At 42.8% G+C, this 14993-nt stretch overlaps 1 protein-coding gene across 1 annotated transcript in view; it reads right to left on the bottom strand.

The window, feature by feature from the left end:
- LOC119730005 (hornerin-like) overlaps positions 1–14993 on the bottom strand; it is a 32550-nt gene that overhangs the window by 10088 nt on the left and 7469 nt on the right. The window contains exons 2-6 of the mRNA XM_038202795.1: positions 6563–6708; positions 4006–4993; positions 2175–2931; positions 1416–1624; positions 162–371 (exon numbers count right to left, since the gene is read on the bottom strand). Of these exons, the coding sequence (XP_038058723.1) occupies positions 162–371; positions 1416–1624; positions 2175–2931; positions 4006–4993; positions 6563–6708 (2310 nt within the window). The remainder of the gene's footprint in view (positions 1–161; positions 372–1415; positions 1625–2174; positions 2932–4005; positions 4994–6562; positions 6709–14993) is intronic.

The raw sequence follows: 14993 nt of genomic DNA, 5'->3' as shown, positions 1-14993 counted from the left end.
ACAAATTGGGGAACCGCCAACATAGGGCTGGATAGCTCAGTTGGTAGAGCACTGGAACGGCAATCCGGAGGTTACACGTTCAAACCCCACTCCAGTCAAATTCTTTGTTGAACTTTAACAAAAATAGATGATAACTTGTGACAAGTGTCAGTCACGCATACCTCGCACAGTTCCACTGGTATCCACATACACCGGTGAGCCTCTAGCCAATGCGTTTTCATATATACTGCGATGCATGAGTTGATCGTGACGGGAGGTTGCCTGGGTGACCCGTGGCCGGTCCCCTTCATAGGAGACCGGGGTACTTCTCGATGTGCCCGCTTCGTAACCGCTGGGAGTGGTTCGTTGACTCTCATGGTTAACTCTGGAATCTAGAGAAGGCAGAAAGGGTCAGGGAAAATATATCCAGGGAAAATATTAGCTCCCTCCGAAACAGCTCTTGTTTTCGTTAAAATTTTCTTTTTTCCTTCCCCTTTTTTCAGACTCCTCTCTTTCTACCCACACACTTTGGCACTTTTGTAAATCCGTAATCTTTTTTCCTTCCCCCTTTTTTTCAGACTCCTCTCCTTCCACCCAAGCACTTTGGCACTTTTGTAAATCCGGTCAACTTCAGACTTGGCACACACTTGGGCCACCACCTGAAGATGTATGCCAGAGATTTTCGTCACGATGACGTAATCAGGCGTTATGTTAGGTCACATTAAAGGTTGTGGGTTTTGTACACGTTTTCTTCAATTCATACACTTTGGCAGTCTTTACTAGTCATCAAACCATACACACTTTGGCATTTTTCACAACTGTCTAGAAACTCCCCCACAATGCCATTATCCTCGGGAAAAGAGTACAGGTCTGACTTTTACAAGGGTCAAATGAGCAACGGTCATCTCCAGCTCATAAATCTACGAGCTGTTGAGGGTCCTAGTCATGCCAATAGTCCCTTCTGTGACCCACATATAGATTTCAGGGGGAAATTTAATATCATTTGTTCTCCGGCTTTGTTGTGTTGGAGAAAACTGAATTGCCTACAACCATTTAGTTTACCGATGGTACAGTCAAGGAGCGATAACTCAATGGTACTATCAATTTTACCTCCACTGCAGCTTTTATCACAATTATCACCTTTTATCACTACATTCACATAAAAAATTATGGGAAAGCTTTGCGATACATCCAAATGATGGGAAGCTTTAGAGGCAGTAACGATACAAAAAGGACATGTGCAAATATATTGAATATATCTGTTACGTTAAGGTTAAAAATGAATGGGTCAGAACATTTTCTTGACAGTTCACACAGTTATGCTGGATTGTGTCCTGTCCAAAACGTCACTAAACCATAAACACAGATTATCTAAGAACCAACAATTCTTTACACTAAAAATTATTTGTCACCCCATTCTCGCACCAGATGCATACCTTTAGATCCGGAGGGTTCGTGGGACTGGGATTGCATCGGTGTCCCCCTCATGATAGACCCTGGCATCTCCCGTCCCCCTCTGTTGATGGGTGTGCCCTGGGTAATGGAACCCCCTCCACCTGCTACTCCCTCCTGCCGTGGGGATGTCGCTGACGGCTGGCCCTTGACAAGGAGGCCGTCATAGCCTGCTGGGGGCCTCTCGTATCGACTGGAGAAAGAGTGGGTATTCCATGTGAGATTCAGCCAAAACTATGCATTGCAAAATGACTGTATATAGGTTACTGTTTGCCGGGTAAAGCATAAATAGCAGTATTCAGCTTCATTATAAAAAAACCTTTCAGCTTTTCAATTAACAATGTGGTGCTTATATAGTGCTCTATACCTAAGGTTTCAAAGTGCGTTACAATTATTATCCCTGTTCATCAGGAATGAGACCATTTTTCTGCAGCAGCTCGAGATCAGCGCATCCTGGTCTCTACCTTCACAGGTACCCATTTACACTCCTGGGCGGAGAGAGGCAATTGTAGTAAAGTGTCTTGCCCAAGGGCACAAGCACCATGTTCCCTGTCACAGTTCCAACCCACGTACCACGACACATGAGTCAAATACTGTAACACTTGGACCACAGCACCCCAAGAGACAAAGGCATTCCTTGATAACCCCTCCCCCCCCCCATACTTGGGACCATACTTGATATTGACTTGTGATTTGACTTGTGATGGATTTTTTCTTGACTTGACTACAACTCTCAAACGCACCTTGTGGGAGGGTTGCCTGCTGTGGAGAAGTTAATGGGAGTACCCTGTGTGATAGATCCACTGTGGGGCTGGCCTAGCGGCGATGGCTTCTCAGTCTTGATGGCCTTGGGTGATAACTTGTTGATCAGCGGAGGGGGTGGTGGCACGTTCCCCTTCGTGGATCTGGGAAGCGGGATAGGCCGGTGCTGCTGCTGCGACTGCGAAACCCTGTCCATGGGTACCAGGGCAAATGGGGAACTAGACCTGGCCTGCCGGGCTCCAGTGGGTACACCAGGAGGGGAGGAGACATGAGGGTGTTGATCCCGGTCTGGGTAGATCTCTCCATGGGCGTCTCGTGGGTAGCGGGTGCCTTGGTACAACGCCCGACCGATGGCTCCGCTTGGGTACCTCATACTGGGTATATCCGGGTGGCTGCTTCCCACTTCATAGACATCCCGATCCTGTAGCTGCTTCTGTTGCTGTTGTTGGGTTCTCTGATGGACTTGAGACGTGTGGGAGATGTGGGGCGAGACGTACGCCATCCCAGGGTCTGCTCTAGACACCGACGGCCGACGGTCTTTGCTGTCGCTGGAGTCTGCCCAGGAGGAGCTCCGCCCCGAGTGCATGTCTCTGTACATGCTCTCTGAGGAGCGGCGGCCTTCTTGGGAATCCTTGGGGTCCTTGGCAGATGCTGGACTCCGATGGGGATCGGAGAGACTCGAAGGGTTGCTTGTCACCGAGTCCTGCTGGCCGGGAGAACTAGCAGTGGAGGAATTTCCTGGAGACAAAAAGAGTATCAAAAGAAACTTGAGTCAAGAAATCATCACATGAAACAGTGCCATTTCAGTAATTCAATCATTAAAAATGCACCTTTGTGTCCCATTTAACCTTATTTTCAATTATCATTTGGACATTTTAAGGGTATTTTGGTGCCTTTTTGGTTTTAATGCGAATGCAAATTTCCATATTTATATTCATGATCAAAAGTCTGATGCCATTTCAGGCAGAAATCTCAATGTTGCAGCTATTTCAGCATCAAAAGTTTGGATGTTTTGCCGTCATAAAAATTTTCTTTTCTTTGCCAATTCGTTGATGTGTCAGCACATGGCGTAATCCAGTGAGCCAACTTTCTCACAAATGTTTTCAGTGAGAAAATTTTGGAGTTCAAAATTTGAACAGAAAACCCTTACTTCCTGAAATGACATCACAGCAACAGCACCCTCAACTGTCTGGAAAAGCATGGGATTTTTTACAAAATGTTTAAAGAAGTGCACTTTTCAATAAAATTAACCAACAAAGGGATGTCCACTAGTTCTCATACATTTAAGAGGAGTAGAAAGTTGCACAACATGTGTTCCAAGAAACCTTCATCTCATGGACCCTTTAAGTACAAATACAGGTAATATTAATATAAACAAATATGGGCACATGATTCACTGTACACTCACAAGCCCCCTTTTAAAGGAGAAATGATCATGCATGCAATTGCATAATTGTGGACGATCTGAACAATAGCTAGCACAATGCTTTCACCATTGAAGGGGGCCTCCGTGATAGAGTTGTTAGCGTGCTCGGAATGGTCTATAACTGGTTTTTAGATTTTTATCTTTAAAAAAATTAAGAAACTTATAAAAAATCCTGTGTATAAAGATAGTGTTACATGAAATCAATTGAGGAACCTCCTTACGAGGGTTTGTCAACTGACCCATCTTCAATGTGTGTTGGGTTATCATGAGGTGATGTGTCTTGTATATTTACCAAATTTCTTATAAACTACATTATGGTGAGAATTTTTCCAGAAACTTGAATACCGGTACTTGAAATTCATTGAGAAGATAAAGTCAACACCTACCAAGATGCCTGTCAATGGCCGAGTCAATCAAATCCTTGATGTTATTGACTTTGCCTTCCATTCCGAGATACTCGGCCAGGGTCTGGTTAGGCTTCCCCGAGCTGGTGGCATCCACAGGGGCCTCCACCCTAGATTGCCTACGTTCCGGTAGGGCCTGAGCTGGCGGCTGGGATGGAGGTTGCGATGAGGAGGAGAGTTCTCCTAATCGCTCTCTGCTGGTTGGAAGCTGGTGGAGTGAGCGGATGTATCGCTTCTCGTCGCTTGAGGAGACTTTGTCGCCTCCCTGTCCTTGACTCTCCAGGGCTCTGCGAGTCAGTGGCATCATTGAGGAGTTGGTCGGTTCTTGGATAACCACGGCTTCCACATCTTCGTCTGCACTGCAGGTAGCGCTGGAGTCGTCATCATCACGCGGGCGCGACGAAGTGAGGGTCGGTCCCGGGGGGAGTTCGGCATGGGTTGACGGCATCTCTGATGTCAGAGATGACCTGTCGGGTTGAGAGGATGGACCAGGAGGTTGCTGCGATTCTGATGTCGGCTTCTTAGCAGCGTCAGCGTCTACCATCTGCTGCTGTTTTGGTTGTTGTTCGGGGTTTGCAACCTCGCGTCTGGCCCCCTCTTGTTGTTCGCTTGCCCTACCACCACCCTTGTCGTTTCCCGACTGGTTTTTGTCATGCCCTGTGTCCGGTAAACTCCCCTTGTTGTCCCCACCGGCGCTACTCGGAGCCATCCCAGACCCTCCACTAGGAGCTCCCACCTCCATTGGCTCAGCTGCTCCAAGACCCACCTCTCCTCCGCCTCCTTTCTTAGGCTTTCTGGGCAAGCCATCTCCTTCGTTCTCGCTGGCGCTGTCAGTGTCTGAGCTCCCCAGGTCATTGTCAGCATCGTTGTCTTCGTCGCTGAACATCATGGAATCATCATCGTCATCCGACATGGCCGTCAGCGTAGAAACGGTGCTTTCTGTGGTGGAGATGCGGTGTTCCCTTTCCGCCTAAAGAATAAAGAGTATGATTTCACACTGTAATATGTTCAAGTTCTACAAATAACTTTGAGTCACCCTTTCAATTTAAAATTGCCTCCTTTGTTGCTTTTTTTGGTTAAACCTTTAAATGACTAATTAAGAAAAGAGAGTTGGTTTTTAAAAGTATCAGAACTAACAACTCCAGGTTTCTGATAGTATGCTCCAACTGTCGCCAGGAAACGAAATGAAATAATGTTCAACTCAATATTATGATCGGAGAAATCACTTCACATGGTGTATCTTCAAATTTCTCCTATATTCTATTCTTCACCGTACACAACCTAAACTTTCAATTGTGTGATTAACACCTGCAGTGCTTCCGAAAAGAAACAAAATGTACAAAGCTACCATAACGTTGGCAACATCTGTAAAAGTGGGACCGACTGTTTGCCACCAACGTTGGTGAAGACTGGCCACAAAGGCAAACGGTCTTCCTGAGTTGTCGCCTTCATATGTTTTCCAAATTTGCCGACACGCACAATTAATGTAATGTTCCCATCATTGCTGAAATTTCCCATTTTTCTACATCTGCAGTTCGTCCATATATTGCTGGAAAACTTTCGCTTCTAGTAACAATTGATTTTTTCGAGGATTTTAAAAGTTTTTTCTTAAAAGTTGAACAAAGAAATTGACTGGAGCACGGTGTGAATCTGAAAGCGGTTCCCCAATTCGTCAATGTCTTTGTTCAAAGGGCACTAGTCAGAAGCCATAAACCTGTGTATGCCAGGTAGACAGAGATCACGCCCAAAGTCACGATGCAGACCAGGAAAATAGCAAACAGGGATCTCTCAGAGAGGATACGGCTTTGTATTACAAATTCGCAAATGAACCACAAAGGAAAACTGACTAGGTGAACTGCAACATTTTTTGAAAAGTTGAGCACTAAAGCGGGGTTTGAACCTGTGACCTCCGAAACTGTTTTGGAGCTTTACCAACAAGTGACACTTGTTCGTTTGGCACATAGAGCGCCGCCATTTCGACAACAGTTTATCTACATTACAGGGTGGATAAAAAAACCGCAACCTAGATATTATTATAAATTGGAACAGAAGTAGGGCACACGTGAATCAAAGGGAGATATCTTTTGTTAGGGTTGAATCTCCTCTTTAAAATAACCCCTGATCATGTCATTACATTCACCGTTGACTGAGCAGTGACCAATTTTTGAAAGGGTCTATCAAGAGAATTTTCAATTTTTGGTTTTTGTTGTGTCAATTGTCACAGAGTGAAAGGCTATGGTTGCCAATCAAGGCAGGTGGGGGGAAAAAGAGATTTCACAATGAAAAGTGGCGCAAGCCTTTAAATAGACTCTTTCATAAAATTGGTCACTGCTCAGTCAACCGTGAATGTAATGACATGACCAGGGTGTCATTTTAAAGAGGAGATTCAACCCTAATAGAAGATATCTCCCTTTGATTCACATGTGCCCTACTTTTGTTCCAATTAGCAATAATATTTCGGTTTCGGTTTTTTTATCCACCCTGCATAGTTCCATTAGGAGGTTGTATGTTTGAAGGGGCCTTGCTACCATCAGCATACCTTGGCTTTCCTGTTGTGCTCCTCCAGGATCTGCTCCAGGTTGAATTTCCTCTTGTAGTTGAAGTAGAAGTTCTTGCACTGAGCTTCTGTCTTGGTACCGACGGATTTGGAGATGGAGGCCCAGTCTCGGCCATGTTTCAGCAAACCTTCACAGAACAGAAAACAGTGGACGAGTCAATGTGTGACAGAAACAACAAAACTTAAGTAAAGGTCTACTGTCTGATGAACTGAACATGGGCTTGTCCGCATGTTACTTTATGAGTTGATGCTGTTTAGTTAATGTGCAGTCATGTAAATGATCCATTTAATGTATGATCAGAGTTCCATAACAATATGTCTTATTCTTATTATATTTTTTGGGTTATTTCACATGGAATGACTCGGAAGGCTCCTAATGAAGTTCATAATGTAGGGGGTTAAGTAAAGAAGGACAGGTAAATATACAGGGATTGAGGTATACAATGTAACAACAAACCAGCTTACGATTCCCTTCTACATTACAATCTCTCATATTCATTAAACCAAATTCCTTTTTTTTTTCAAATTCATCTACCAACGTCCATATGTTTCACTCTTTTTTTAACCTTCATCCACGACTCAAAGTGTTCGGCCACCAGATCCTCAAATTGCCTGCAACTCGATATGATTGCCTCCCTTATAGCACAACATGGCGGTGTTATAGAGTCCGCGTCCTCCGGTTAAAAATATACTCATTGGTCAATCACTGATCCAGCATCTCAAGATGAGACTGCGACTAAAAAGTGAATTCACAAAATGTGGGCAGGTTTTGTAACATCAGCAATCTAAGTTTGTAGAGTTAACAATTGCAAGCGTGATTCTAGAACAAATGTACATACATTTTCGTACCTCATCGAAAATGACCTTCTTGTGTACAAAGATATCATAACACACATGAGAAATTTCAAGTTTGGAATATTCATCGCTTCAATGAAAAGTCACGTTTATTCATGTTCTTTCTTTTCTTTTCATTGGGGAGTTGTGGTCCAATGGTAACGGTGTTTGACTCGTGTGCCGTGGTACATGGGTTTCGAATCCTGACGGGGAACATGGTCCTTGTGCTCTTGAGCAAGGCACTTTACCATTATTGCTTCATCCTTCGGATGGGACGTAAAGCCACAGGTCCCGTGTGTTGTGTAATGCACGTTAAATAACTCAGCAACACTTATCGCTAAGAGAAGGGGTTTGCCCCGGTGTTTCTGGCAGTGGCTGCAACATACGCCGCAGCACCTTGTACATCCTTATAAAGGTGCTACATAATGGGTCTCATATTTCTCATCAATTTCATTTACCTGTCTTTAAAAATAGACCTAATTACCAGCGCCTTGAGTACCTAATTGTTGGTAGATATGTGCGTTATATAAGACTCCGGTACTATTATGATTTCCTAAGATCACATGCCTCTATGAGCTGGGTGCACAATTTGCCTCACTCTCTGGAATGAAAAATGTGAACCATGATCACTTGCAATCTGATGCCATTTCCAAGTGAATACTAGAATTCTTAAATCTGCCTTCCCGGTTTGTTTTAATCATTTCACTTGAACAAACATTTTTGCAGGGTTATTCCATCAAATAAGATCATCATTACAATACAGAGTAAACAGTAAGATATGCTGCAAAAATTCAAACTACTCGGCATTTTTGTACAGGGACACTGACCTGACACTGAAGGACAAGAGAAGTTATATGGAGAACCCCGAAACAATCTTGCTTGTTTTCATGTTCGTTTACATTTTCATTTTCTTGTTAAAATAGTAAAATTTTTACGAATGAAACGGAAATCAAAACCCTAAGAAAACATTTCACATATTCCAATGTCAATGGTGAAACTCTGTTGTTTGATTTTGTTACAGTGCAGTGAAAACAATGAAAACAAAAGTCACATTTTAGTAGCTCAGGTAATTAAAACAAGTTTCTTGTCCTGATGTTTTGGGAAAAAAAGGAGAGGCTGCCCTTCCACTCAAGATGGTACATTTTCTAAGATGGCGGATGGATTCCTCCATTTTCTCAACTCTTTTGCTAATAACTTCTGTGTCACAAGGAGACGTCAGCCTTTCTACAAGCTTTTAAACTTGAAAATACATAGCTACAATTTCGCTGAAAAAATATACCAAGACAAAATGTATGATTTCAAAAGAAAGAAAGGGGTGGGTGGGGAAAAGGAAGCAGGTGGGGACAAGAAACAGGTTCATTTTGTTACTTGGTCTTACAGAAACAAGGGAAGGACAAATTAGAAGGAAACGTGAAGAAGCTTTTAGTTTCAACTTCAGATTTCTCAAGGTCTTACAATCCCTGTTAGTATAAAACTGGAGTGATCTTGTGATAGGGCAGACCACTCTTTGTTGCACCTGAGCACAATGTTAGACATGGAAATCAATGCTACAATGAACATGAACTATGGGTGATGGCTACCAAAACGGCTCCTCTTCATCGATAGGGAGGGCCCTGATTGACTATACCGAGAGTTTTCATCAATTTGAACAAATACTGTACCTCAGCATTGATATCATTGCACCACTTGGCCTTTTCTTGAACTTCGTCTTTCTCTTCACAGTCCTTCGAGTGAAGTCCATGCGTACAATCATCAACACCTACTTATCCAATCTGGCTGTGGCTGACTCGCTCTACCTTATGACTGACTTTATAGTTGCACTGTGTTCACCTTCAGAGTACATGTCAGAGTGCAACTTCTCACTAGCCAAAAAAACATTAAAAGTTCTGCGGTACACGTTCCTAGCAGCTTCCAATTTCTTTGTGGTTACCATAGCAGCTGAGAGATTCTCTGCAGTGCGCAATCCTCTGACATTTAAAGAAAAGGCCTCTAAATCTCGAGCAGTAAAGATATCAGCAGGAATCTGGGTGCCTACAATTATTGTTGGTGTGATTCTAGCATTCTTACCAGAGAGTGTTTTGCGTGATGTCCTCTTTTGGATTAATTTCCCTATCAACATTGTCTGTTTAATAGTCGCTCTTGTTTTGTACATCTATGTACTGGTGAAAGTGTGCAAGCAATCAGCCCTGTTGCCAAACCGTCCCAAGCCAGCAGGCAAGGTCCTCTGTATGGTTACAACCAATACTGCTGTTTTCTTCATTCTGAACTCACTGGCCATTGCAGGTTCAAGTATAGTAATCAAGTTTATGGATTATTCTTTGCCTGCCCAGGCTGTTGCGTTTCTAGAACTTGGGAAAAAAAGTCATATTGTGGTTCTATGTATGGAAATCTTGCGACTCATCAATAGCTCAATCAATCCCCTAGTCTACAGTGCCACAAATGCTGACTATCGTACAGCTGTAGTTGAGGCTTTCTCATTCTTGAAACTGTGCAGTCGTTGCTGCCCAAGACGGAATCCCAGCCGACCATCGCAGCCAGGGAAGCAGATTGAGCTTCGCGTGATCCCACAGGCAGAAAATGACCAAGAGCACCGTGCTGCCAGGCCAAGCAGCAGCAAGCCACCAAGCCAAGGGCATGCACAACACACAGAGAGTCAGCAGTCACTGGACAGCTGTCAAGATCAATGTTCCAGGCAAAGCAGCAGTAAGGCATCCATGCACAGTCAGCAGCATGTTCAAGTGCATGTTGAGGTACATGCAGAACCAGCGGGGACCCCAGCGCTTGCAAGTTCTCATCAGGAACAATGCTCTAGTCTGACTGACTACAAGCCATCCATGCAAGGGGAACAGTGTGTACATCCAGAACCAGCAGAGAGCCAGCAGTCACTTGCAAGTACTCAGGAACAATGTCCTGGGCTGACTGGCACCGAGCCATCAGCACAAGGGCAGCAGTACGCACATCAAGAGTCAATTGTTTGAAAGGTGTCAAGAACAATGTTCTCTGGTAACTGATGAGTGCAAGCCATCTATGCAAGGGGAACCGAGTGGAAACTGACTGATGGACACGAACAGTGTTAAAGCTGCAACCTGACAGTCTGAAAACCTGTTTATACATGTACATGTAGATCACGCAAATGGGAGTGCCAAGTAAATTTGATTTTAAGAAACTAAAACAAAAAAAATTGCTATGGAAAGGAATGGTGAGAAATAATAATTTAGTGATAGCATGTGCGTACTTGTAGTCGATGGGATGAAAGATTAACCCTAACAGAACTCAACCCATCAAACCCCAACGGCATGTTTTGTTGGAATCTGTCAGGATGGGTACAGTTTCCCTAAACTGACAGGGGCTGGCACACCTCCAAAATCAAAGTCAGAAATATGCGTGTGCAGTTTGCCATATGGAGTTGGAATTTGCCAGGATGGGAATGGTTCCTAGTAAATCAAGCTAGGGAGTTAGGGTTAAAAAGAACACTCAATGACAATTAGACAACAGAATTTGATAACAGAAATGAGGTTTTGGTTTGTCCTTATCAATGAGTGAGTATTATACTGTTTACATACACAGTGCATACTGTGATTACCTTTTTTTGGTGAGAAAACCAGCAAAGGTAATTACATGTGTCCATGTAACCCTTCCATTGTAAATATCTACTTAACAATAACTTGTCGTAATTCCAGTCACACATACATGTACATTGTAAATTTTCTGCTCAAAAGTTGCATCAAATTATGTATACGCTTGGATCACCATACCACCTGTGCAAGTCTGAAAATAATGTTGTACAAACCGGTCCGAAACCAAAATTGACCCGACCCAAAACCGAATTCGGGTCAGGTCGGGGCGGTTTTTCCATCATTTCAGTTGGGTCAGATCGGTTTTGGTTTTGCATTTGGATTCGGGTTGGGTCAATTAAGTCAACCCTCTTTGTGTAAAACCCGAGATAAACCAAAGTAAAACGGAAAAAAAAACCACAAAAAACCCAAAACACAAAACAATGCTTGACCTGTTTAAAGTTTTGTGTTCATAGAAGCTGAAAAACCAAGAAAAATAGGCTGTTCTTTTAGTTTGGTTGTCTGACCCTACTTCAGACCGAACGGAGTAATTTATACATGTTGGAGAGTTGTCAGTTCAGGGAAACAGACTAGCTGGCTTGCACCTGTTCAAAGTTGTGTACCTGATTGCAAACAAAATGTGGACTAACTAAATTTGGTAAATTGGGGGCAGTATTTGAAAAAAAAAGTCTTTTTTTTTCCAATGATGGTTAGCCGACTACTGTTGGAAGTTGATACAAAAATTCCACTTTTGTGCGAAGTTTTTTATGTGATGTAAATACAAATGATTACTGTTCACTAAAGTATTGCTAGTAAGTAGACTAAAAATGCATATTTCTTAAGACGCTTCATAAGATGGACTTTCTGTACATAAATTAGCATACTTTTAATTACAAAATGCCACACAAGTGACTGATCAAAATGTCACACACGTGACCACTGAACAATTCCCATTTAGTAAAACTAAAGCAGAGGGTGTACATTGTGTATGCATTCTGTAAATGTGAACCATAATCACTTGCAATCTGATGCCATTTCAATGTGAATACTAGAATTCTTAAATCTGCCTTCCCAGTTTGATTTAATCATTTAACTTGAACAAAGATTTTTGGCAGGGTTATTCCATCAAATAAGATCATCATTACAATACAGAGACAGTAAGATATGCTGCAAACATTCAAACTACTCGGCTTTTTGTACAGGGACACTGACCTGACACTAAAGGATAAGAGAATATATATATAGAACACCGAAACGATCTTGCTTGTTTTCATATTCGTTTACATTTTCATTTTCTTGTTAAAATAGTAAAGATTTTACAAATGAAACTAAAATCAAAACCTTCAGAAAACATTTCTCACTCTGTTGTATGACTTTATTACAGTGCTGTAAAAACAATAGAAACAAAAGTTACATTTTAGTAGCTTAGGCCAAATAAACAAGTTTCTCGTCCTGAATTTGTTAGGAAAAAATGAGGCGGCCCTTTCTTTTTACTCAAGATGGCGGATTTTCTAAGATGGCGGATGGATTCCTCCATTTTCTCAACTGTTCTGTTCATACTTCTGTGTCCAAAGGAGCCGTCACACTTTCTACAAGATTTTAAACTTGCAAATACATAGCTACAATTTTGCTGGACACATACAGGGTGATTACAAGATGTAATTTTGCGTCGGGGTGATATAAATCAAATTAGGTTTTGGCCTTCACCGACGTTTAAACACTGTATACTCAGTGTGTTACCTCCCGAGTGAAAGTTGGAAAAAATCCCTCGGGTGGGACTCGAACCTTCTGCTTTCTAGTGCAGATGTCTTACAACTTGACCACCGAGCTAACTGGATCGGTTGGCTGGTTTCGAATCTGATGTACATAGCAGCGGGTACCGCATGAACTATTATAAGATGGGATTTTGCGTCGGGGTGATATTAATCAAGTTAGGTTTTGCCCTTCACCGACGTTTTTTTTGGGGGGGGGGGGGACGAAACAGGTTTTAGGGTCATTGCGCTTAAATGCTGATATTCTTTGAACTGATTGAGCAATTTCAGTATTTTTTTTCACCTTAAAGTAGCTTTTGAAATTGGCTTTCCAGTCATTATTATTTTTGGTGCTACATATTTTGTTAAATATGAAATATATTTTTGGGGGTTTGGGTTCCGCTTTTTTGACTCATCCTGTTTAACAAGACAAAATATATTGTACATGTATGATTTAAAAAATTAAGAAAGGAGGTGGGCGAGGGAAGGAAGCAGGCAGGAACAAGAAACATGTTCATCTTTTTTACTTGGTTTTACAGAAACAAGGAAAGGAAAAATAAGAAGGAAACGTGAAGAAGCTTTTAGTTTCAACTCCAGATTTCTCAAGGTCTTATTTTCCCTGTTAGTATAAAACTGGAGTGATCTTGTGATAGGGCAGACCACTCTTTGTTGCACCTGAGCACAATGTTAGACATGGAAATCAATGCTACAATGTACATGAACTATGGGTGATGGCTACCAAGACAGCTCCTCTTCATCCATTGGGAGGCTCCGGAGGGACTTTCTAGACAGTTATGATCAAATTTTACAAAAACAACACCTCAGCACGGAAATCATTGCACCACTTGGCCTTTTCTTGAACTTTGTCTTTCTCTTCACAGTCCTTCGAGTGAAGTCCATGCGTACAATCATCAACATCTACTTATCCAATCTGGCTGTGGCTGACTCGCTCTATCTTATGACTGACTTTATAGCTGCACTGTTTTCACCTATAAAGTACAACTTCTTACAAGCCCAAAGAGCATTTGTAGTTGTGCGGTACACGTTCCTGGCAGTTTCTCATTTCTTTGTGGTTACCATAGCAGCTGAGAGATTCTCTGCAGTGCGCAGTCCTCTGACATTTAAAGAAAAGGCCTCTAAATCTCGAGCAGCAAAGATATCAGCAGGAATCTGGGTGCCTACAATTATTGTTAGTGTGATTCTGGCATTCTTACCAGAGACTGTCTTCATTGACATCCTCTTTTGGATTAATTTCCTTATCAACATTGTCTGTTTTATAGTTACTCTTGCTTTGTACATCTATGTAGTGTTGAAAGTTCGCAAGCAAGCAGCCCCGTTGCCGAACCGTCCCAAGCCAGCAGGCAAGGTCCTCTGTATGGTTACAACCAATACTGCTGTTTTCTTCATTCTGAACTCACTGGCCATTGCAGGTGGAATTATTGCAATCAAGGTAGTTTATTATTCTTGGCCTGCCCAGGCTGTTGCGTTTGTAGAACTTGGGAAAAAAAGTCATATTGTGAATCTATGTGCAGATATCTTGCGACTCATCAATAGCTCAATCAATCCCCTAGTCTACAGCGCCACAAATGCTGACTATCGTACAGCTGTGGTTGAGGCTTTCTCATTCCTGAAACTGTGCTGTCGTTGCTGCCCAAGACGGAATCCCAGCCGACCATCACAGACAGGGAAGCAGATTGAGCTTCGTGTGATTCCACAGGCAGAAAATGACCACGAGCACCGTGCTGCCAGGCCAAGCAGCAGCAAGCCACCAAGCCAAGGGCATGCACAACACACAGAGAGTCAGCAGTCACAGGACAGCTGTCAAGAACAATGTTCCAGGCAAAGCAGCAGCAAGGCATCCATGTACAGTCAGCAGCATGTTCAAGTGCATGTTGAGGTACATGCAGAACCAGCAGGGAGCACAGAGCCTGCAAGTTCTCATCAGGAACAATGCTCTAGTCTAACTGACTGCAAGTCATCCATTCAAGGGGAACAGTGTGTACATCCAGAACCAGCAGAGAACCAGCAGTCACTTGCAAGTACCGGTACTCAGGAACAATGTCCTGGGCTGACTGGCACCGAGCCATCAGCACAAGGGCAGCAGTATGCACATCAAGAGTCAATTGTTTGAAAGGTGTCAAGAACAATGTTCTCTGCTAACTGATGAGTGCAAGCCATCCATGCAAGGGGAACCGAGTGGAAACTGACTGATGGACATGAACAGTGTTAAAGCTGCAACCTGACAGTCTTATAACCTGTTTATACATGTACATG

Source organism: Patiria miniata, unplaced genomic scaffold (assembly GCF_015706575.1).
Source record: "Patiria miniata isolate m_02_andy unplaced genomic scaffold, ASM1570657v1 HiC_scaffold_22, whole genome shotgun sequence".
NCBI classification, from domain to species: domain Eukaryota; kingdom Metazoa; phylum Echinodermata; class Asteroidea; order Valvatida; family Asterinidae; genus Patiria; species Patiria miniata.
Note: the sequence above shows the minus strand (reverse complement) of the source record. Positions and strands in the feature narration are given on the sequence as shown.